The following is a 24,758-nucleotide window of genomic DNA, read 5'->3' as shown; positions in this document are numbered from 1 at the left end:
CTTTCGTTATTCATATTAGCTAGAAGTTATCAATCAAAAATAGCCTCGCAAAGTGGCCAAAATTGTTTTTAAAAATTGGCACCAGCTGACCTGAATAACTTTTAACTTGTTCGTTGATTTGACAAGTCAAGTCTCAAAAAATATTTCTTCCAGGGTATAGAGGTATATCTGCAACAACCAGTCGAAGTAGAGGGACTTACATACCCCAGAGTCCAGATATGCAAAACGGGTACATCAAATTCGGACAGCGTGAAAGCTTAACAGAGCCCGATCAATTGCTGAACGAGGATTTGTCGGGTGCTTTTTTTGCCCCCTTACTCCACGACTTCAATGCAATCAATCATGTTGTAAAGATAGGTCATTTCGAAAGGTACCCGGGCCATTAGTATTACGATTCTGCTGTTGGGCTATTTTTCGCCGACGCACAGCAAGATCCAGACTTTAATATCGACTGGTATTTGGGCATTGTATGGGAGAACAAGGTCATTTACATATCTAATCCGTTTGAGTTTCGACTTCGACTGGTTCTGGACAATAATTATAAAAACTCAAATCAGTCCAGGCTTTTGGTTCTCTTTATCTACGAAAACATTGATTACTTCTTAGAAAACACCGGATCATCTGGTCAAATGCCCAGAGAAGGTGTCAATGGAAAGAATTTTGGTTAGTTTTTCAGATTTGAAGAGAACAAATCTTCCTAGATTACTGCTTCGATCCTGAATAAGATACTTATTTTGGTTTCGATAGAAAAGTATTCAAAATTGGTTAAAAAAAGGGTGTCTGAAATTTGAAACGACCAATTAGATTTTCAAGGCCATGAATTAGACCAAAAAGGTTCTGTGCCGCCAAGATTATTCCACAAAATACTAAAATACCCAATTCTCCCAGCTTTCCGTACTCTTACTGATGACAATCTTCACTTTCAAAAACGAATCATCATTGTTAATGTTGCATGTTTGATTAAATTTGTCTAAAGTACATAAAACGCTCAATTTTTGAAACATTATTTCTAGAAAAAATTGATAGTGACCATTATTAAAGCATTATAGGACGTATAGTATAGTTATATTAATTAACAATTAAATACTTTTTTTATATTAAGGATTAATATTCTGAGGAAACAAACATTCCAAGTCAACTCAGCTAAGTGTTGATATTTTTCAGCCCCATTTGAGCTTCCTGGGTCTGTCACACCAGAACTGCTCAATGTATACTCACTTCCAATGAAACAAATGCACCATATGGACTGGGAAATAGTGTGTGGTACTTTGTGATTGATCAAAATGATCCGGATTCAGCTCTTTTCAATACCACTACAGCGCCCACTACAACATCAACAACAACAACAACCACAACAACTACCCCTTCGACAACAACAACTACACTTTCGACAACAACAACAACAACTACCCCTTCGACAACAACAACTACACCTTCGACGACAACAACAACAACAACAACAACTACACATTCGACAACAACAACTACCCCTTCGGCAACAACAACAACTACAACATCACCAATAACAACAACAACAACAACATCAACAATACCGTTGACCACAACAACCGCACCAACCACTACAACTACACAGCCGATAACATCAACTGCTCAATCTAGAACGACAAAAAAGGCCACTAGTTCCTCCCCTCAAGGCATTTTGTCCATGGCTGTCATATTCGGTGCCCTTGTTGTTGTTTTCAGCTTCCTATGGTGATTGTCTGCAAGCTTGTCGTGCAAATATAGCACTCCCAATTATGATAATTCATGATTATGCTATATATGCAATATTCTGTTGAAAAAATAACTGCATGATTCAAACGTGATTTAGTACAAAATAAAGATGGACAATAATTTGGTGACAGCAATACAAAAGTTGGTGAACTATCTGTTTTTTTATCTGAGCGATAAGAAGGAGACGATAAATTCAAAGATTTTATTTTATGTTTTGTTCCATCTAAATTTATCCAATATCTACAAAAAAGATATTTATTATTAGCTTTATTGGAGTTTATAAGATCTTGATAAGTTTGGTTCAAAGTTGAATTCTTATGTTATAAGAGTTAAGATTTTTGGGCAATTTCTATTGAAACTAAAACTGTTTCAGAGGGGAAAAAATTCTAATTTTTCTTCCACCTATTTCAGATTCTAAGTGAAATTTGACCTCAAAATTGGTGTGAATGTTGAAACAAACTGTTTGGTTTGGTCAGCTGTGTTTTTCGTTTCCTACTCTTTGTATAGCATTCATTTAACTCGTCAGAACTTCAATCATCAAACACCTTGTAAATTAGAACTTAATTACACAAAAGGTTTTTTAAAATTCCTGTACTAATGTGACCGAATCTTGGAAGTTTCGTTACTGACTCAGCAATTCTCTTTGTTTCATCTTATTGGAGCACTAAAAATTTGTTTGCATCATCATCTTTTTTCAAAAAAGAGTTTTAAGAATCCATGATTTCGAAATTGTATTTCATCTTCTGGAAACTTTTGCATCACATTTGGCTATTTCAAAGTTTTTTTTGTTTCAATGTCTGGACGCTGTTTAGGTGCATCAAGTTCTGTTCAGTACTATAACTTTTAGTAAACCAAAAAATCTATTATTCTCTTTCAGTTAAGGAAAACTGTGAACGATACTAGTTGCTAGCTATTTGGCAAATTCTATTCATTCCAAAGCAATTTTTAGTATTTATAGATAATCTGGTATCAGAATACAGGCAAAAACGTTAATGCTATATAATTGTTTATGTTTCATGTCATATAATATTCTATTAAACAGAATGTAGAGTTTTTTTTCGCTGCTCATGATGATTGACATATTTCTCCTATCATTTGCCCCTTCCTTAGTTGGCAAGAAATACGGAAATTTGTCACAAACTTATTGCTTTTTTTCTTCTTATCAGTGTTTTCGAATTAATTTGTCTTCAATAATTTGAATTTTGTTTTTCTGACGTAGCTTTTTTCCTAATGTAGAGCTGATATGTTTTTAAACCGGAAAACGTGATATTTTGTTAAAACGACCCTTCTTTTTAAAAAAATTATCATTTCTGACCGCTTTTTGGAAGTTTCGTTACTGACTCAGCAGTTCTCTTTGTTTCATCTATTGGAGCACTAAAAATTGTTTGCGTCATCAATTTGTTTTTCAAAAAAAGAGTTTTAAGAATCCATGATTTCGAAATTGTATTTCATCTTCTGGAAACTTTTGCATCACATTTGGCTATATCAAAGTTTTTGGTTTCAATGTCTGGACGTTGTTTAGGTGCATCAAGTTCTGTTCAGTACTTTAACTTTTAGTATACCAAAAAATCTATTATTCTCATTCAGTTAAGAAAAACTGTGAACGATACTAGTTGCTAGCTATTTGGCAAATTCCTTTCATTCCAAAGCAATTTTTAGTATTTATAGATAATTTGGTATCAGAATACAGGGAAAAACGTTAATTCTATCAAATTGTTTATGTTTCATGTCATATAATGTTCTATCAAACAGAATGTAGAGTTTTTTTTTCGCTGATCATGATGATCGACTCATTTCTCCTTTCATTTGCCCCTTCCTTAGTTGGCAAGAAATACGGAAACTTGTCACAAACTTATTGCTTTTTTTATTATCAGTGTTTTCGAGCTAATTTGTCTCCAATAATTTGAATTTTGTTTTTCTGACGTAGCTTTTTTCCTAATGTAGAGCTGAGATGTTTTTAAACCGGAAAACGTGATATTTCTTTTTTAAACGACCCTTCCTTTTAAAAAAATCATCCATTACTGACCGACTCTTGGAAGTTTCGTTACTGACTCAGCAATTCTCTTTGTTTCATCTTATTGGAGCACTAAAAAATTGTTTGCATCATCAAATTTTTTTCAAAAAAGAGTTTTAAGAATCCGTGATTTCGAAATTGTATTTCATCTTCTGGAAACTTTTGCATCGTATTTGGCTATTTCAAAGTTTTTCGTTTCAATGTCTGGACGTTGGCTAGGTGCATCAAGTTCTGTTCAGTACATTAACTTTCAGAATACCAAAAAATCTATTATTCTTATTCAGTTAAGGAAAACTGTGAACGATACTAGTTGCTAGCTATTTGGCAAATTCTATTCATTCCAAAGCAATTGTTAGTATTTATAGATAATCTGGTATCAGAATACAGGGAAAAACGTTAATTCTATCAAATTGTTTATGTTTCATGTCATATAATGTTCTATTAAACAGAATGTAGAGTTTTTTTTCGCTGCTCATGATGATCGACTCAATTCTCCTTTCATTTGCCCCTTCCTTAGTTGGCAAGAAATACGTAAATTTGTCACAAACTTATTGCTTTTTTTCTTATCAGTGTATTCGAATTAATTTGTCTTCATTAATTTGAATTTTGTTTTTCTGACGTAGCTTTTTTCCTAATGTAGAGCTGATATGTTTTTAAACCGGAAAACGTGATATTTCTTTTTTAAACGACCCTTGCTTTTAAAAAATCATCCTTTTTTGACCGAATCTTGGAAGTTTCGTTACTGACTCAGCAATTCTCTTTGTTTCATCTTATTGGAGCACTAAAAATTGTTTGCATCATCAATTTTTTTTCAAAAAAGAGTTTTAAGAATCCATGATTTCGAAATTGTATTTCATCTTCTGGAAACTTTCGCATCGTATTTGGCTGTTTCGAAGTTTTTGGTTTCAATGTCTGGACGTTGGTTAGGTGCATCAAGTTCTGTTCAGTACTTTAACTTTTAGAACACCAAAAAATTTATTATTCTCATTCAGTTAAGGAAAACTGTGAACGATACTAGTTGCTAGCTATTTGGCAAATTCTTTTCATTCCAAAGCAATTTTTAGTATATATAGATAGAATACAGGGAAAAACGTTAATTCTGTCAAATTGTTTATGTTTCATGTCATATAATGTTCTATTAAACAGAATGTAGAGTTTTTTTCGCTGCTCATGATGATTGACTCATTTCTCCTTTCATTTGCCCCTTCCTTAGTTGGCAAGAAATACGGAAATTTGTCACAAACTTATTGTTTTTTTTTCTTATCAGTGTTTTCGAATTAATTTGTCTTCAATAATTTGAATTTTATTTTTCTGACGTAGCTTTTTTCCTAATGTAGAGTTGATATGTTTTTAAACCGGAAAACGTGATATTTCTTTTTTAAACGACCCTTCCTTTTAAAAAAAATCATCCCTTACTGGTACAGCTCTATGTTTTATTTCCTCGAAAAAAACAGCAACTCTTTTGCACTTAACTTCTCTGCCCTCAATGGCTTGGCAAGGAACGTTTCTGTGCAAAACTATTTAAACTTAATCTCTAACGGCAAACATATATCAGATTTCTCTTACCTTAGCAAACAACTGGTTCATATATTCCAAGATAAATTTTTAAAAAACTATTTTTGGCGAGCAGCAGAGGTTGTTCTCTATTTCTACAGAGGTTGGTCTCTTCTAGGTTGAGACCACATTGTCTATCCACAGACCAGTTCAAATAGTTCTGAATTGTTTTAGGATTTTTATGATTATAACTGTTTGCTATCGACAAAAAAAAATTGTTTTTAACTTTTATTTTGGAGCTTTACTGGTTCTTAAGATCATAAGGACGGAGCAAATTGAAAGTTGGTTTCATTTTGAAGAGATGGCAGTTAAGTTCCCATACAGATTCCTGTTTAAAAAGTTAAATGTTCCCATCGCTTAAATGGCTTTTCTCAGTTCATTTCTCAGTTCATTTTCTCAGTCGTGACCTAAGGTTTTATTCTAAATTTTGTAAATTTGTTCGAATGAACAGAATTTAACATTGTATACAGTTTGTGACAAGTTCACCGTGAAGTTCTATACAAATAAAATCAATTATCCAAATCAGTTATAAAATCAGTTATCCAAATAAAATCAGAGTACAGTTATCTTTGATATTAAAATCCACATGCCCCAAATTTTAAATATACACATGAAAAATAGGCAATTATATTTTCTCGGATGATTGGGGCTAACCACTTTTGTTTCGAGCTGTGAAATTTCCATTTTCACTTCTAAAGCGATGAATTAAAAAATGCCACCATTATTAGCAGGACGCAGTTTTTTATCAATGTTTTCGCCGCAGTAAGCTCTAAGAACAATTGTCGCAGCCAATCAGTGACTGATTTTTTTTTGTTATTTTGCTCGCTATTATTATCATTGAAATCTTAATCCCGTTTAAGACCCTCAAAGATCCATTGATTGTCAATTATATTAATTATTTTTAATTTACAGTTGATATATTTAATAACAAACAGCTCTGAATTTGTTTTGCATATTCGGAGAACTATTGATAATTTTTCCACTTCCTATACGCAAAATTCTAATTCAGTGATCAAATAAAAAAGACTTTTTTACCATTTAGTTTCCTATAAATTGTAGTGGATATTTGATATGTAGCCGCAAGTTACCTTAAATAATCAACCCCATTGACAAAAACAAACTCAAAATGAACAACAGAACAAATTCTTCAAATCTAAAGAGTGGCATCGTTTTCTCTAATGCTCCTAATTACAAGTATGACTTCACATTCAACTGTTGTTTCCAATGATCAGTTCCGTCGAAAAAAAGTCTAACGTCGGCAGCCAGCAAGGTTTTGACAAAGAAAAATTGTGTGATGGTTTTCGTTGGGTGACCTTAATTTGGTTCCCTTTTGAATTGTAGTTTAAATCGTTTCGTTCTATGAAGTTTTCTGGCTATAGAAAAGAATTCAATGATACGCAGCTATGATTTTTACTAACCCTAGTCGAGAATTCTGTGCTTTTTAAACAAAATAAATAGCCGCTGTCGTCATTTCTTTTAGCCAGAAACGACAAAAGTTCCCACAATTTCTTAGTGGGAATCGTCAGTTTTGTTCGGGATTTATTATAAGAAATATTCTCTATCATCGTTTTTAATGTAAGAAAAATTTGGTATCGTTGATTTTCAAACACAAAAGAGATTCGGTATCGTCGTTTTATAAAGGTAATAGAGGTTCTATCTTCTGGGTTTTAACCGCACACCACTCCGTCAGACCGAAGCAAAAAGGTTCGGAATTTACGCTTTCAAATTAACCAACAGTCAGAAACTTTTCTTGTGAAACAGCAAAAAGTATGCCAAAATTCAGTGAATGTGAATTAATCAACAAAGTTCTCATAACTCTTCAACAAGTAGGTTGCAGTTTTGGTTTGAAAAAAAAACCAACAATATTATGTTCGTTCGATTAATTTTCTGAATAAGCTCAGAGAGAATTTTCATTAATTTTGCATATTCTTTCAGAATATTCGCTAAGAATTACGTTTAAAATTTCTTCGAAAGGAAAGCTATAATTTTTGACTGCATTATAATCAGAAAACTGAAAATTACCTCTGCAAAAATCCAGATATATTTAGGTTTATAATTACTTACACCCCCCATCTCGACTGGAGATCATTAAAATGTGCAAATTAATATCATTAAAATTGGTGTGTTTACTTTTTTATTTTTCACAGTTAGCTGTCGAAATAAAGCTGCTTCTGGTCAATAAATGGCAGAAGAGTTACCTGCAATGTAGTATGATTCGGGGATCTTTTCCGTTTGTGCGCCCCCAGCTCAGTGGGCGCATAGTATTTGCAAGACGTGGCATATTATTACATAATTATTTACAAAATAATGGCACATGCTCTGTAACTGGGGGGGGGGGGGGTGGCATAACGTACTGGGGGCGGGGGAGGGGGGCACAAACAGAAAAGATCCAGATTTCAAAAATGTTTTCTTTGTAATGAATTTTTACTAAATGGATTTGAGAAAAAGTCAGATTTCCTCGACACTCAAAATCGGAACATAAAACTTTACCTGCTCAAGTTTGGCGCTGAGATCTTTTCTGTTTCGGGAATCTCGCTGTTTTTATGGCACTGCACGTACAAATTGTGTTGAACTTTTATACAGCACGTTTTCATTTGACAAGGTAGCTAGGAGCGTTCGCACATGATGTTCTAATCGCGCTCATCCACACTTTTGATTTAAGTGTCTTCCAAAAGAGGAAGAGATAGAAAACTTTCCAATTTTCACAATTATCGATATTCCTTTTGAAAACTCGCAGAATAAAAGCCTGAAAACGGTTTTTGTAAGCATGAAAAAAGCAAATGAAAAAATTTTTAATTTCAGTTCACAATTTAACGTTTCATCCATGAATAAATTAATAAAAAATAAGAAATTAATGTATAAAAACCAGAGAAAAAAATTTAAGAATGAAGATACTTTTCAAAACAAATAAATTCAAAGCTATGGAGGACATCAACTTTTGTTGACATTGTTGATGTAAACTCTTAATTAGCCTAATTTGACACGCCAGACGACGCCAGAGACCTGTTTTTATACAGAATATATCATAGGAGTACACAGAAGACAGATATAGGCAAAATTCAAAAACTAAACTACGATAGGAAACGGCGTCGAAGCCGCTAAAGCCAAAACCTATTTAATATACCCTGCAAATGTTGAGTTCGGCTTTTTGGCCGTTGTTGTAATATGTGCTTTGTTAAAAACCTCTAATCCAAAAACATGCAAGACAATAAATGCATATGAACAAAAATATTCAAAGACATTGACAAACGTACAAAAATAAATGAAATATGAAATTTCTCAGTTTCAAAGCCAAGAAGCTATTTCTGAACTTTGAAAACGCAATTACTACTAAATTGTCATTCACTAGAAGATGATGCATTCCTGCTACTAGAACATAACCAAAAACCAATGGACATATGATGAAATTTGCTAAAATCTCAAAAACCCACTATTTTTCGTTTTGAAAACAAACATTTCCGAAAGTCTAGTGGGTATAAACTAGTCCTATTATTGCTGTGATCCTTCAATAAGAGAAAATTGTTCCAAATATTAGAGAAGAACTTTATTCAACTGAATAAATTCAAAATATCAGAATTATTGAGTTGAACTGAAAAAAAAAACAGCAATTATTGAACTCCGGAACACTCTCTTAGTGATCAAAAGTAAAACTAACACTTTTCGGAATTTGGGAAGATTGTGTCTGCAGTTTTTACTCTTCACTTCACTTCAACCTAATATAAACAAAATGTGCTATTGAAAAGCATTTTCGATGGAAAAAGTCTGAATGTTGAAAAATTAGGAAAATTATTTGAAAAATTTTGTATCCAACTGTTCTGCAACTTTTTTCGTTCTTTAAAATTAATTGGTTGTTAACAAATTAAGTTTTTGTTAAAACTTTAAGATTTTTTATACCAAAATTTGCAAGATTCTGCAAAAATGCTGAATATGTGAACAAAAACAACTGAAATCAGTCAAGTATTCACAAAATTTAAACCTCGATAACTCTGTGAAGAAAAAAGAAACTGAAATAAATCTTTAATTCTTTTTTCTATGCTTTACAGGCTTTCTAGTGACTTCACTCACAACTGTTCACAATGAACATATCGATTGGCCCATAATGACTGAACACAAAAATACCATTTGAGTATGTAGTTTCTCCCCCACCAATGTTGTTCGGAACAAAAGTAGCTCCTGAACCTAAGGGGTTGGAAGCATAATGGTTACACTCCAAATAATGTAGGTGGGCTGAATATTCTGTGTGGCTGTTAGAAAAACACATAAACTGCAAGGAACTAACGACCGATTAACAAGTTTTTTCCTCGCAAATCGATTACCACTTTTTTGGAACCAATTTGCACTATAATGAAGAGACCACCCCCAAATGGCATTTTTGCGGACGATCACTTAAAATATTGTAGAATACTACGAACAAGAGCTAAATGCTGTTAATGTTACAAAAAATCATTTAAAAAATATTAATAGATCATCTGTTTTGTTGATGACTTTAATTGCCAATTTTCACAAGATCAGTCCCATTTTTTGACATGTTTTTAAATTAAAGTTAACATTTGACCAAATATATCTTGATATCTCATTTTTAAAACACTTTCTGTAAAATTTCGGCTCAAACAAAGTTGACAAGAATTGTTGAAAATTGTTTGCCTCTAATTTTTGTCCGATGAAGCTAGCGGCAAAATTTTGTGTGGTTGTAGCTTTATTCAAAGCAGTACTCGCAACAGACCAATGCAGCGAGTACGATCTTCAGGCCGTTGTTGAAATAGAAGGTCTGCCCTACTCTAAATTGCAGTTATGCCCAAACGGGTACATAAAATTTGGCGACCCTCAAATACTGACCGAGCCAGATGATTTATTGAGAGAAGATTTGTCCGGTGCCGTTTTCGCTCCACTGATTCATGACACAATCAACCTGAACGTCTCACATTATCAAAAACTTCCAGGTCAAGAAAATTTTGATCTAGCTGTGGATAGTTTTAATTACTTCGCAGGGTCAAATCCGCCAGATTTCGAGTATGACTGGATATTGGCAGTCACGTGGTTAGCCAGGCTTCCTTTCGCACCCTACTCAAATTATATCAATTACGGGTTGCAAATTGCCCAGGACAGCAACTTTGGAGGTCTTGGTCAATCCCGACTTCGGGTTGTCTTTCTGTATGAACAAATCAATTATATATTCAGTAATCGAGGTCCCTCGCGACAGATACCTAGAGCGGGAGTCAACGGACCAAACTTTGGTAGGAATCGTTTTTTTAAACTTTTTTTCATCTGCTTTCCATTCTTTAAATAAAGTAAGAGAGATTCTTGAATTTTGAATCCGACTTGGGATAACACAAACAGTCGGAATACTATATCAAAATTCACCAAAAAAGTTCAATCAATGCCTATGCTAACTTATTGATTGATGGTTCAGACAGACCAGTCAAGGTAAATTGTCGATAAGATAAGCTTGACTTAGCTGGACAAAAATCTCATCTTAAACTTTGATAGCGAGAAAGCCTCAAGGAGCGAGAGAAATAGAACGAGTTAAAAAAGATATGAACAATTTCAAGAGCTTGAGAATTCGGTGTAATGATTGAAAAAAAACTAGACATGCAAAAAACAGCTGATTGCTCGATATCAATGCTCTTTCATTCTAATTCTAGTTACGAATGCTTGATACCCTCTAACGTTACTCGCAGAAAATACAACCAACAACATACCATGGCGAGTTGGATATACAATCAAAACCGCTCTTGGCTATAATGCTTATTGTCTTCAATATTGTATAAAGCTCTTCTCTCAGAAATGGGAATTTGAAAAAATAAAACACGATACAATTAGTAAATACCCAGTTTTTCAAAACTCCGTTCACATGTTCTCACAATTTCAATTGAGGAATCAGTTTGGTTGATCTTGAACAAAACAGAAAGTGCCAGAAACCCCAGATTGAGCAGTTGTACTTTTTAAAATCACAGATACTCTTATAAAAAAGACGTACAGGTAGAGTTGAGGTAAGTTAAGGCAAGTTCAGATGAGGCAAAACTATCTGAACTTTTGAGGTAAGTTAAGGTGTTTTTTTTTCAGGTAAACTTACCTGAACTTCATTTAGTGTGCAGCCACCCAACCAGATAAAGTTGACCATTTTTTCCACTTGCATTTTACCAATTTTATTCAACATCTGGCATCTGAATGGGTCGACAGTCTGGGGTACGGCAAGAATGGACAATTTTACTGTTCAATGTAGAATGTTGGTATATGTAGTATAATTTCCCAGGTTGAGGTCCAGACCCAAATTGAGCTGTGATCAGACCAATTCGAACGCACTCCCATGCCGTCGCAGACCGAAATTACAGGGTCTGGGCAACAGTTCGAGCGCAAAAAAGTCTGGGCCATGGTCTGATTGATGTCAGATCAGAGGTCGATTCGGTCTGGAAGGTCTGATCAGAGGTCACTTTGGCCTGGAAGGTCTGATCAGAGGTCACTTTGGCCTGGAAGGTCTGATCAGAGGCGGATTCGAGCGCACTTGAGTCTGGCCATTTTTTGGCATTTTTTTCTAATTTATTTAAAACTATCTAATAGATAGGTGCTACTTTTTGATTTGTATTTTTTAAAGAGAAATTAGTTTTACTAGTTTGTTTTAGGGCAGTTTAACAAAATGCATGTTATTTCTTGCATGTTATTTTGTATCTATCTTGACAACAAAGCAGCGACATATTTGAATTTATTTGCTTTAGAAAACTGTTGAAAAGAAATCAATTCCATTTTCCAAATAATCAATCTTCTGAAACCGGATTTTTGAGTTTTCATGTGTCTGTTTAATTATTCTGTTCCATCAATCTACTGAACTTTTAGCGCCGTTCGAGCTGTATGGTTCTGGAACTTCTGAATTTAAAAGCATACTCGGTGCAAACGAATTGGATGCACCCTACCGAGTGACAAGAGGTAGATGGTACTTCGTCATCGACCCAAATGACCCCGACTCGGCTTTGTTCAACACAACTACGCCACCAACAACATCATCAACAACAACAACACCAACAACAACAACAACATCAACTTCAACAACAGCAACACCAACTACAACAACGTCGACAACATCAACAACAACACCAACAACACCAACTACAACAACAACATCAACAACAACAACACCGACTTCAACAACGACACCACCAACAACAACAACATCAACTTCAACAACAACAACACCAACTACCACAACAACATCGACAACAACAACACCAACATCAACAACAACACCACCAACAACAACATCAACAACAACAACACCAACTACAACAACACCAACTACCCAATCGAGTACTACAGAAGACACTACCGCGAGCATTACCACCACTACTAGCACTACGAGCGAGACAACCGATGAGGTAACAACCAATCAGCAATCAGAACAATCAACTTCCACTGTCACGTCGCCCACGACTCAAAAACCCCTGCAGGGTTTCACAGTTGAAGGAATTTTGCCGGTTGCTGTTATCAGCTGTGTTCTGCTTGTTGTTATTTTTTTGGTGTAGTGATTTTCTGCAAACTATCCCTTTAAAGGTAGTTTCCTCAGCAATATAAGTATTTTAATTTGTTAGGTAGTGGGTTATTGGTGAAAGGAAATTGAACAATTAAATCTGCTTGGTGGATTAGTTATAAAATATCTATGGCTGGTAGTCCCCTAGTTGAGTTATTTTTGTTTTTTAAGAAGTCGTCGATATCGTCGTTTTTAGCCAAAAACGACAAAAGTTCTTGCAATTTTTTGTCGGCATCATCGTCTTTGTTCGGTTTTTAACATAAGATTCGGCATCGTCGTTTTCAAACGTAAGAGAGGTTTGGTATTGTCGTTTTTCGAACATTTTGTAGCCTATTTTTAGGTCCATACGAAGGTTTCTAGTTTTGCCACATTTCAATGAGTTATAAAAATCACTTGGTTTCTTTTTTTCATAATAATTAACATCGGGACTTCTTCACCTCAGGTCTTCTATCTCTATTTTAATATTCGCTAGCATTATACCGAATTGTTCCTAAGTTGTTGACCAAACATACCGACAATTTTCTATCAATAAAACCGAAGATACCGAACGTTTCTTACGTTTATTAGCCGATATAACGAACCTTTCTTACGTTCCAGACCGAACACACTGAAGATTGCTTGCCCGAACATACCGAAGTTTTCCTACGTTCCAGATTGAACATACCGGTGATTCCTTACGTGTGAAACCGAACATACCAGACAAGACGAAAACCGACAATTTCTTACGTGTAAAACCAAACATACCAAATTTTTTTGGGTCGTTTTTGTTCGATCTTATGGACTAAGGTCAACCCGGAGAAAATTCACTTCAAAAACTTTTTTTTTCAAAACTGAAAAAATATTTATTTTCATTTGAAACAAGCAGGAACGAGGCATGACCAAAAGCAATAATCTTACATTAAATACGTGATAAATATGCTTTAAAACAATCTAAGCTAATGCAAAATGATCGTTCTGGTAGTTTAAACTTTTGCAAAAAACATTGGGTACAGTTTGGATGTATCGCGTTGGATAATTTGGCATTGAGTGTTTTATCTTAGAGATGTGCTCCACTAATAGCGCTAATATTTGAGCTACCAGTTCAGATTGCGAAAATGACGATGATTTTTCCAAACTAATATTTTTTTATCGCTTGTAATTCAATTACATGAGTTGCAAGCTTTCAAGTGACTTGTGCTAACTATTTATATAACTGTCAGTAATCTCGTTAAAGACTTTAGCGTGTTTTTAGCACGCAGTTAAAATGAAAAATTCTGCTGAAAGAGTTGAAAAATGGTTATTTTTCAACTGATGGAAAGCATCAACACTGTTTGAGCATTATTATTTTTTCAGTTTCGTGGTTTCAGCGCAAGAAAAATACAACTTTTTTTCATTGAGAAAATGAACAAAACCCGTCAATTTTTCTGAACAAATAAAAGCTGAACATGTAAAGAAAAAAAGGAGCAGGTTAACTTCCGGGCTTCCAACCGTGATCAAGGATTCTAAAAAAGGACTTGGAAACACTTAAGAAAAATAAAACTCGTGCAAATTGACTGCTTTGCGCCAACTTTATTGAATAGCTTTAGCCCAGACGGATAAATTCAAAGCAATAAATAAAGATGAAAGAAATAAACCTAACACAGAGATCATCACTGAAATACTTAGGTATAGAAATTGATGACAATCTGAATTTCGGTGAACATATTAAAAACCTTTGCTCAAAACTGAACAAATTCTCAGGATTTTTTAACGGCTCAGATCGATTTTAAATGTTAAACAAATGGTATTCACATACAAAGTTTATGTGCAGCCTGTTGTGAGCTATGGCGTTCTAGTCTACGGAACAAGAAACAAAACAATAATTTTGCCACTTGAGTCGAAAATAAAACAAATTACACGAATTATTTTTATTAAACCTAAATCAAACCCCACTGGCCTGAAACGCGAATCAAATCACATTTATTCGATTAGAGTCATGCACCTTTTTGAACTGGTGAAAAAATTAGCTGAAATTTTAAGAGCAGAATGCCATATTGATTGTCTCAAAAACGTAATTCCTAGAAAATAAACTGAAACACTGCAAGCAAAAAGAATCCAATCAAAGCAACTTAAAACTGCAAACAAAAGCAGCGTCCTAAGTCCTAAAAGATTAGGAGTAAGAATACGAAAATTGATTAACTTCATTTTAAAATTTTATGCTGATTTTGTTTTAGAAGTGCAAAATCTGAGTGCAAGAGGACTTAAGCAATTCTTATCTTGTTTCAGGGACAATTTTTTTGTAAACAACTTAGAACTGTTTGCTTTGTTTTATTAACAAAAACTCCATAGATCTCATAAAATTTAGAATAAGGTTTTGAGGTTTCTCCCTATTTTCTCTTAACATGATACGCCACGCATTCACACCTTGCTCATAGTAATGGTACTGGTCATCGCTAGACTAGGAACCTCTAGACCTATTGATGACCTGTCGAGTAGATTTGCTATTTTGGTACATAATTTATACCATATGTGTTGCAAACAAGTGTACATCCTACTCAAGAACAATTTATTATTATTAATATTATTATTATTATTATTATTATTATTATTATTATTATTATTATTATTATTATTATTATTATTATTATTATTATTGTTATTATTATTATTATTATTATTATTATTATTATTATTATTATTATTATTATTATTATTATTATTATTATTATTATTATTATTATTATTATTATTATTATTATTATTATTATTATTATTATTATTATTATTATTATTATTATTATTATTATTATTATTATTATTGTAGCTCTATGCAGCGCGTTCTAATTAAAAAACATTGATGGTGTTATTTATCTGATGTCAAGTTTTTCTTTTTGGTAAAGCAATGAAAAAGGTTTGAAAAAATCCTTACCGTAATTGATTTGTGATTTTGTTATAGTGATTCAAACCAGAACAAATTTAGATCCGTGGTTCTATTTCGGCATTTGTCATAAACGTACGAAAGCCTGAAGAAACAAGACGGCCATAAAGTCCTGGAGATGTTGCAAAATTTAAGCCAGCAAATTCTGTTCGTACTGAAGATGAGCCTTCAATTTCTTTTTTTGACACAAATATGCATCACACAATGCACGAGATCATGAAAATGTCCTCATTATTATGGCAACACTTTGGGGATATGTAAAAAATTTTTATTTAGTTTGTCATACCCGAATAAAACCCGGGTCGAGGGGTTAGCAGCTGTAAGCGAATATTTTGTACGAAATCCGCTGAATATGCTGAATTTATGTAAGATTTGTGCTGATTGCGCTGAAAATTGAAAAATAGGTGCTGAATCGGCCAAAAAAATATATTTCAGCACATTTCAGCTCATTTCTTACACAAAATCAGCATTTGATTCAGCACTTTTCGGCACCAATGAAAATTCCAAATTAAACGGATTCAACGCCTTTCTTAAATGGTTTCAACAATTTTCATGCAAAATTTCAGCAGCTGCTCAGCACCTTTTATTTTCAGCACTTGGGAAAATTTCATTTTCAACGGATTTAGCGCCCTTCTTACATAAACTTTGATCACGAAATCCACGACCCGGTTTGTTGCCCTGTATTCAATAACAATCGTATGCAGACTTAATGGCGACTGAGTCATTACTGAAAATGTTTCCAAAAACGTTTTTAAAACAGACTGTTGAAATCTAAACAAAGTGAGGTAGGAAAAACAAAAAAAAATATTGATTCACTAATATGTTAATTTTAATCTTTTTTCCAATAATTGTTCCGATTTCGGAAAACTTTTTTTGAGGGGGGATTTAAACATGTGTGATGATTATTTTTGCTTTTTGTACCCAAACTTAGAACTGAGTATTAATCTTTCAGTTTGGATTTATTGAGAGTTCGAAAATTTAATAACTTGCAAAAACCTATACACAATAAATTAAATTACCGATATTATAGTGTGCAAAAGAAACAGACTATGGCGTTTAAAAATTCATTTTGTTAACAATTTGATTTTTTTTTATATATTTACGAATAAAAGTTATCTTTTTTTGCTTATTGTTTAATAAAGAAAAATTTTATCTTATTGTTTAGACCGCGTGAAAAAAGATACGCTATTTTTGCTCTGCAATTTGTATGTGTCTGAAGATTCGATAGGTATTTACCTTTATCTTTTGCCGGGCTATATCTTGTTTCAGGTACGTCTTTTAAATTAGCTACCGTTAATCACAATTTTTTTAAAAAATCTGAAGCTCTTTTACAGTGCAATTCAAATATTCTACGAGTAGTTCACTAGACACAGCCTTTAATATCCCAAGAATGGCAAATTTTTGCGTTGTTAAAAATGAAACAACATCTAGATCTAAATCAGTTGGATTAAAATGCAAATAAAACAGGCAGATTTTATTAACCTCAGAAACAGATCCTGGAAAAAGTTTTGACAGAAAACTTCAATTATGTACGAATATGAAAATATTACGCATTTTTTGCAAGAAGCTGGGCGTGCGGCGAAGACTTTACAAAGAAAATTGTTTCCAGATTGGTCATGAAAACTTCAAGATTTGCCATCCCACGCTTTGAAAAGTAAAACAAAACTTTGCATGACTTGGTTTCGTTTCAATGGGTACTGAATAGCGCTTGCGTGTCAGGTATTCTTAATAGTTTTAAAGAGTAACCATCAACAAAAAATGACGTCTGAAGAAATCATAACTCAAAAAAGACAACATGATTTGAAAATAGATCAAAATTATAAAATAGATTTGAAACTATTTCTGAAAATACCGAAATTAATTTTAGTAGTTGTTTTTTTCTTCGAAAGGAAAAACCATAACCTCTATAATAGTGGAAATTCTGACGAACACTATTCTTCCAAAGTTTACATACATATGCTGAACTTTTGGTTAGATTCTGAAGAGTTATCTAATTCAAAGTCATCTCATAGTCTAAATTCCATGATATGACCACACCATCACACAACAGCCTGGTCAAGATATTAAGACTGTTGGTTGTTTCAGAAAAATTTAAATATTTATATATACTGTCAAAAAAAATAATTCATTTCAAAATAGTTCAATTCCGCAGTTGTCTACAATTTTGGTTCTTCAGTGTTTTAGTGTTGAAATTTTTGTTTCTCATCTCAGATGTCACTGGAGTTCTTGATTTGAACTTGCACTCTCATCGCATGAATTTGAGCGAGTAGAGCAGACATTCATGCTTTTGGAAGGCTATTCATTTTGAACGCATTAAGAGCCTCACGCGGTCATACATGATAAAGGCCTTAGGTTAATATGCCAGTTACATTTTTTGGTCTAATTAAGGATATTCCACAATTCTTTGAAGAGTTTGACTTATTTTTCAGAAGGAAGAAAAAACCTTCATCCCTATAATATTTGAAATTCTGAAGAAAACTGCTTCCAAAAAATTTACAGATTGTAAATCAATGGTTAGTGTTCAAAAAGTGCTCTCGTGTCGAAAGTTGTCCATAGATGATATAATTTGCCTGATAGCGTAAATCCCATGAAATGACTTGATAATGAAGGTTACTTCAAACTGGTCAAAAATTTAAGACTGTGGCTTATTTTACAAAAGTGAAAAAGGTATGTTTTCTCTCTTTTACAACAAATCTTATTTTGATATTGCATACATACATTTGCGTTAGATGTCTTCAAACATGGTTGTTTTTGCAATAATTGAAAAACATCTTAAATTTCGTTTCAGTTGTTTTTTCCTCTCTATTCCGCTGTTTTGTTTCATATATTGTCTTGCGGAAATAAAATAGTTAATATTAATGTTTTTTTCAGGTAGTTTAACACCGCATTGTCCCATAGTTAAAAGTCACTTAGTTTTTGCGTTTTAGTTCATGCTAAACTGATAGTGAGTTTCAATCTGCAAGATTACAGTCTTTTTTGCAGCTGCTATATTTTCAATTCTTCAACTTTTCTTTGTTTAGACTTTCAAATTTTCTCATCCGAGAAGTCCCTAGCGTTCGATGTCAGAACTTTCCCGCCCATTTAACGAATTTTAGCGAGATAGCTCAAAAATGATAGCAACGTGATACCAGCAATTGAGTTACAGTAGTTTTCTGACAAAATCTGAAAAAATCAATGTGTCCTATAAAAACTCAAAAAATTGTGATTGAAATTTGGGTAAACGGAAGCAATTGTCGTCAGTTGGAGCTCGGCATCGAAACATTCAGGGCCTGCACGAATATCGGATATCGTTTAAAAGTTTCATCTTTATAGGTATTTTGAAGTCCAACCTCTCAAAATTTGCGATAAATACAGTTAGCAAAAAGAAAAATCCAATATGAGTAGAACTAGGTTTTTTTTGAGTGATGCAATAACGCCCATTTCGAAGTCTGTTACAAAAAATTCGGGTATGAAATAGACAAATTTTTCAAACGTTTTTTTACTCCAGATAACTGCTAATCCGCTTTAAGATATTTCTGGTTCGTGTCTAAGGATCGCCCTGGAATTCGGAATCTCTCAATTTTCAGCAGTGTCAAAAAGTATAAACTTGCATAAATGAATAGTTATTTTTAATGCTTTTTAGAACCTCTTCGGTCTATTTATAATTAGGGTCTTGGTCCCAATCATTAATAATGTTGATTTGCAGTCCTTATTGCAACTCTTAAAATAAAATTCTCCCTTGATTTGTTAATTCTAACAAAAAGAGGTCAATCGTCAAGTTTTTCCCCCGAATTGTTGCGTTTATAAACTCAAACACCCTTTTGAATTCCCAATAATTGAGTCAATTAAGCAATTTAAATGAGCACATTTATTTTTCTCGATGTCGGTTTATATATCGTCTGATATAATACCAATTAATGTTCCTTTAAATTGTTTGGTACATCTTAATAGCGCCTTAACTTGCGTTATTTTTCGAACAATCAGATCGCAGTATTATTTTTCTGCTAAACTTCTCATTTTTTGATGTCGGTTAAACACCCTGTCGGCCAATACGGATGTGGGCTAAACGCCCTGTCGGCTACTGAAATCAAACTCGCAAGTAATTATTCCCTATAAAGTGCAAGAAACACAAGGCCAAGAAATGAATTGAGTTGTATAAAACAATAGTTCAAATGAACAATTCTCTGATAGTTTATTCAAGATTATATATTCTTAGGATTCTATTCGTTTTGAATAAAAGTGTATTGCATGCGGGGTCATTGTGCAGACATAACAGATTATGAATCGAATAAACGGTATTTTGTTTTCTGAAAGATCAGACTCATGACTTGAAATATCAGATGTACGATTCAAATTATGTGGATTTACGATTCGAAGTACGGACTGAACGATTCGAGTTATGACAACTTGTGATTCGAAACGCCAGATTTATGACTTGAAAGACCGGGTGACAGTTCCGAAATATCAGATTTATTAATCGAATGTTCGAGTCATTAACTTCTTCTGGGACCGTGTACTTAACGACCCGCAATGACACCCAACACCTCCCTCAGACGACGTTTTGTCGAGCCATAATTCCGCGACCTCATCTCGGGCAACCTCCTTGTTTGGACAGAGGGTGAAAAACCATACACACCAAAACTTGTTCCAATGAAACAAATTTGACCGGGCCCAGAATCTATCAAAAACGAATTGGGTAGCACATTTAGTGTTCCCAGCCCACTTTGATCGCACTTGGCTCACAATGGGGTTGCCGGACTCTCTTGGACTTTTTTGAACATGGAAGTTGAAGTGATGATGGCATTGTGTACTCTCTCACTGCAAACTCTTATCAGAAAAATTGATGGCATTGTTTCATCTCAAATCATTAGCAAAAATGGTCCTTCCGTAATAAAAGATTATTTCAACTCGGGAACAAAAGTTGTTACTTAGACTTCAGCCTGAACTTTTCTGCTATAATATTTAAAAACGACGATGCCGAATCGTTTTTATGTTAAATACGATAAAAACCGTACAAAAACGACGATACCGACAATGAAATCATAGGATGTTTCGTCGTTTTTGGCTAGAAAAGAACAAAAACACCGTCTATTTTTTATGTTTAAAAACCGAACATTTCTCAACTAGGTTAATCGACTAAAGTTGAGAAGTGTAATTCAAAAACGCAGTCTAATATTTGGTTCATTAACACTATATTTTGAAGGATTGGCGAGCTTTCTAGAACTGATCAGACACTGTGGTCTCTGAGAGTTCGCTGTCCAGGTTGCCCCGGTGACACCACCAGATTAATAACACCCTAGACTGTAAATTGATCACATTGTCCAAACACTGGAAAGGTATCCTACCAAACTGTCTAGACAACGGACGCGCCTATGATCAGTCTATCGTTAGAAGGATTCTGATCAGACTGTTTAAACACTGGACCGAGCCTCATAGAATTGCCGACTAAAATTTCAAACCCCTCTGTAACCCAATTTTGGTTTCATCTGTGCGAGATTATATCGCACACCCATTTTGGATAATATAGCAAGTTTTTTAGCAATCAAACATTTTTTGAGCGTTTTTGTTTTAAAACCTTAACACCCTAAGTTACGCAAAAGCTGAAAAACGTTGAACCTTCATTTGCATTCTCCCGTGTTATGATATCAAGCGTTTCGCCAGGATTCGAAACTGACCTTGGTTTTTGATTAGTTGGGAAAAATTTAATTTTTTTTAAACTCCATTTATCTGTACGCTGATTTCTCTCTATGAAAGGCTTGAAAAATGCTATTGATAGAATTGTCAGATTGGATAAGAAATCAGCTCCAATAAATGAAAAATTTGAACATTCTTCAAACAAAAATAATCGAATTTTTTTTTCTAATTTCCTAACCGCAACAATTTTTTAATTATTTTTGTTTTTTGTCGACTTAAGTCATGTTCAGATTTCTTTTCCAATACGAATTTAATGCAACGAAAACAAAATAGGGCTAACGACATTTTTCTTTTGATTTTCAGAGAACTAGTTAGTTGAAACTTATCTGGGTCGTTTGGTTCAAATTTTTCAAGGCAAGTGACCTGATCAGTAATATAATTACCCAAACAATGTTGCAGCTCGAGCTTCACACATAAAAGATTGCATTATTTGAACCGCAAGAAAACTGACTGCAAATGCTGCACGTCAATTCTCATGCAATCTATTTTAGGAGAAAAATTCAATTAATTGGGGAATAGAAATCGAAATTCGGGAAAATTATCAAATTGGTTATAAGTCCATGAGAAATCTTATCTGTTACATTGTTGAATATTCCAAAAAATTATAAGAGTTGATCGGAAATTTGTTTTCTAACTTTATTCTTTTACTCTGTCCAAGCCATTCTGGAAATAAAATTTTAAACAGCGTAAACTGCGCAAAATGAATCTACAACGCGGTTTTAATGACCTTTGAGAACTCGCCAAGGTATGAGGCGAAGCCTACGTGTTGAAAAACCTAGAGAGTGCGATAAAAGACGCGTGGTAATGTCTTAAATAAACTCTTGTTCCGATTAACGAATTTGCATACGGATAACCATTGTTTCCGTGTTTAGAATACGAGTTTATCACAATCTCTTGTCGCCCTTTTTATATTGTTGCAATGATGAAAAAAAGTGCGACCAAACCGTACGTTAACGACAGACCTGATTTCTTAGGTTTTAATTGGTCATTAACAGATTCTTTTCAACGTGCTGCAGCTGTTGTTATTGCAACCAGAGTTGATTCAAACATTTAAGTCAACTTTCATAGTGATAACAACAGTTGCGAGCTTTCTGATGAAATCAATTAGAGAACCCAAAGTAACCACAAATACTATGATAGTTTCTCTTCTTTTTGAAATTATTCTGTTGTTTTCGGCACACTCTGTCATCTGTTTTCGCCACTTCCTTGCCTGTTTTTTATCTCTTTTTTTCTTTCAAAGGTTAGGCCATTCTTTGAAGTTGTTCATTCGTTATTTGGATCCCTGTTCCCTCGGTTTCTGCCATTTCAAATGTTTAAAAAGTTTAAAATCCTTCATTCTAAATTTTTTCATTTCTTTAAATTCTCTAAAATCCTTTATCTTGTCATGTCTAATTTTTTTTGCTTTGTTGCAGGGTCTGGTTTTGGCAATGTTCAATTCAAAATTCGGCAAACTGTACTGTATGTTTTTGCGGTTTCCTTGCTTTTTCCCGCATTTTCCAGTTGTTGCTTGACTCTGGCATTGTGTACTCTCTCACTGCAAACTCTTATCAGAAAAATTGATGGCATTGTTTCATCTGAAATCATTAGCAAAAATGGTCCTTCCGTAATAAAAGATTATTTCAACTCGGGAACAAAAGTTGTATTTTAGACTTCAGCCTGAATTTTTCTGCTATAATTTTTAAAAACGACAATGCCGAATCATTTTTATGTTAAATGCGATAAAAACCGTACAAAAACGACGATACCGACGAGAAAATCATAGGATGTTTCGTCGTTTTTTGCTATAAAAGAACAAAAATACCGTCTATTTTTTATGTTTGAAAACCGAACATTTCTCAACTAGGTTAATCGACTAAAATGAGAAGTGTACTTCAAAAACGCAGTCTAATATGTGGTTCATTAATACTATATTTTGAAGGATTGGCGAGCTTTTAGAACTGATCGGACACTGTGGTCTCTGAGAGTTCGCTGTCCAGGTTGCCCCGGTGACACCACCAGATTAATAACACCCTAGACTGTAAATTGATCACATTGTCCAAACACTGGAAAGGTATCCTACCAAACTGTCTAGACAATGGACGCGCCTATGATCAGTCTATCGTTAGAAGGATTCTGATCAGACTGTTTAAACACTGGACCGAGCCTCATAGAATTGCCGACTAAAATTTCAAACCCCTCTGTAACCCAATTTGGTTTCATCTGTGCGAGATTATATCGCACACCCATTTTGTGTAATATAGCAAGTTTTTCAGCATTAAAACATATTTTGAGCGTTTTTGTTTTAAAACCCTAACACCCTGAGTTATGCAAAAGCTGAAAAACGTTGAACCTTCTCTTGCATTCTCCCATGTTTTGATATCAAGCGTTTCGCAAGGATTCCAAACTGACCTTGGTTTTTAATTAGTTGGGAAAAACTTAATTTTTTTAATACTCCATTTATCTGTACGCTGATTTCTCTCTTTGAAAGTCTTGAAAAATGCTATTAATAGAATTCTCAGATTGGAAAAGACATCAGCTCCAATAAATGAAAAATTTGAACATTCTTCACACAAAAATAATCGAATTTTTTTTTCTAATTTCCTGTCCGCAACAATTTTTTTTTAAATTATTTTTGTTTTTTGTCGACTTAAGTCATGTTCAGGTTTCTTTTCCAATACGAATTTAATGCAACGAAAACAAAAGGGCTAACGACATTTTTCTTTTGATTTTCGGAGAACTGGTTAGTTGAAACTTATCTCGGTCGTTTGGTTCAAATTTTTCAAGGCAAGTGACCTGATCAGTAATATAATTACCCAAACAATGTTGCAGCTCAAGCTTCACACATAAAAGATTGCATTGTTTGAACCGCAAGAAAACTGACTGCAAATGCTCCACGTCAATTCTCATGCATTCTATTATAGGAGAAAAATTCAATTAATTGGGGAATTGAAATCAAAATTAGGGAATATTATCAAATTTGTTATAAGTCCATGAGAAATCTTATCTGTTACATTGTTGAATATTCCAAGAAATTATAAGAGTTGATCGGAAACTTGTTTTCTAACTTTATTCTTTTACTCTGTCCAAGCCATTCTGGAAATAAAATTTTAAACCGCGTTAATTGCGCAAAACGAATCTACCACGCGGTTTTAATAAACTTTGAGAACTCACCAAACTATGAGGCGAAGCCTACGTGTTGAAAAACCTAGAGAGTGCGATAAAAGACGAGTGGTAATGTCTTAAATAAACTCTTGTTCCGATTAACGAATTTGCATACGGTTAACCATTGTTTCCGTGTTTAAATTACGAGTTTATCACAATCTCTTGTCGCCCTTTTTAATTTGTAACAATGGTGAAAAAAAGTGCGACCAAACCGTATGTTAATGACA

The 24,758-nt window shown here is 33.8% G+C and overlaps 1 protein-coding gene across 1 annotated transcript; it reads left to right on the top strand.

Annotated features, from left to right (window-relative positions):
- The first annotated feature begins 9,880 nt into the window (after nt 1-9,880).
- Nucleotides 9,881-12,933, top strand: LOC142342026 (uncharacterized). The gene is made up of 2 exons (XM_075393194.1): nt 9,881-10,536; nt 12,134-12,933. The coding sequence occupies exons 1-2, from the start codon at nt 9,963-9,965 to the stop codon at nt 12,814-12,816; spliced, it is 1,257 nt and encodes a 418-aa protein (XP_075249309.1). The 5' UTR covers nt 9,881-9,962; the 3' UTR covers nt 12,817-12,933.
- The last annotated feature ends 11,825 nt before the right edge of the window (nt 12,934-24,758 follow it).

The sequence above is a fragment of the Convolutriloba macropyga genome, chromosome 7, assembly GCF_964194025.1.
Source record: "Convolutriloba macropyga chromosome 7, txConMacr16.3, whole genome shotgun sequence".
Classification (NCBI taxonomy): domain Eukaryota; kingdom Metazoa; phylum Xenacoelomorpha; order Acoela; family Convolutidae; genus Convolutriloba; species Convolutriloba macropyga.
The sequence above is the reverse complement of the archived record's forward strand: the minus strand, read 5'-3'. Positions and strand labels throughout refer to the sequence as shown.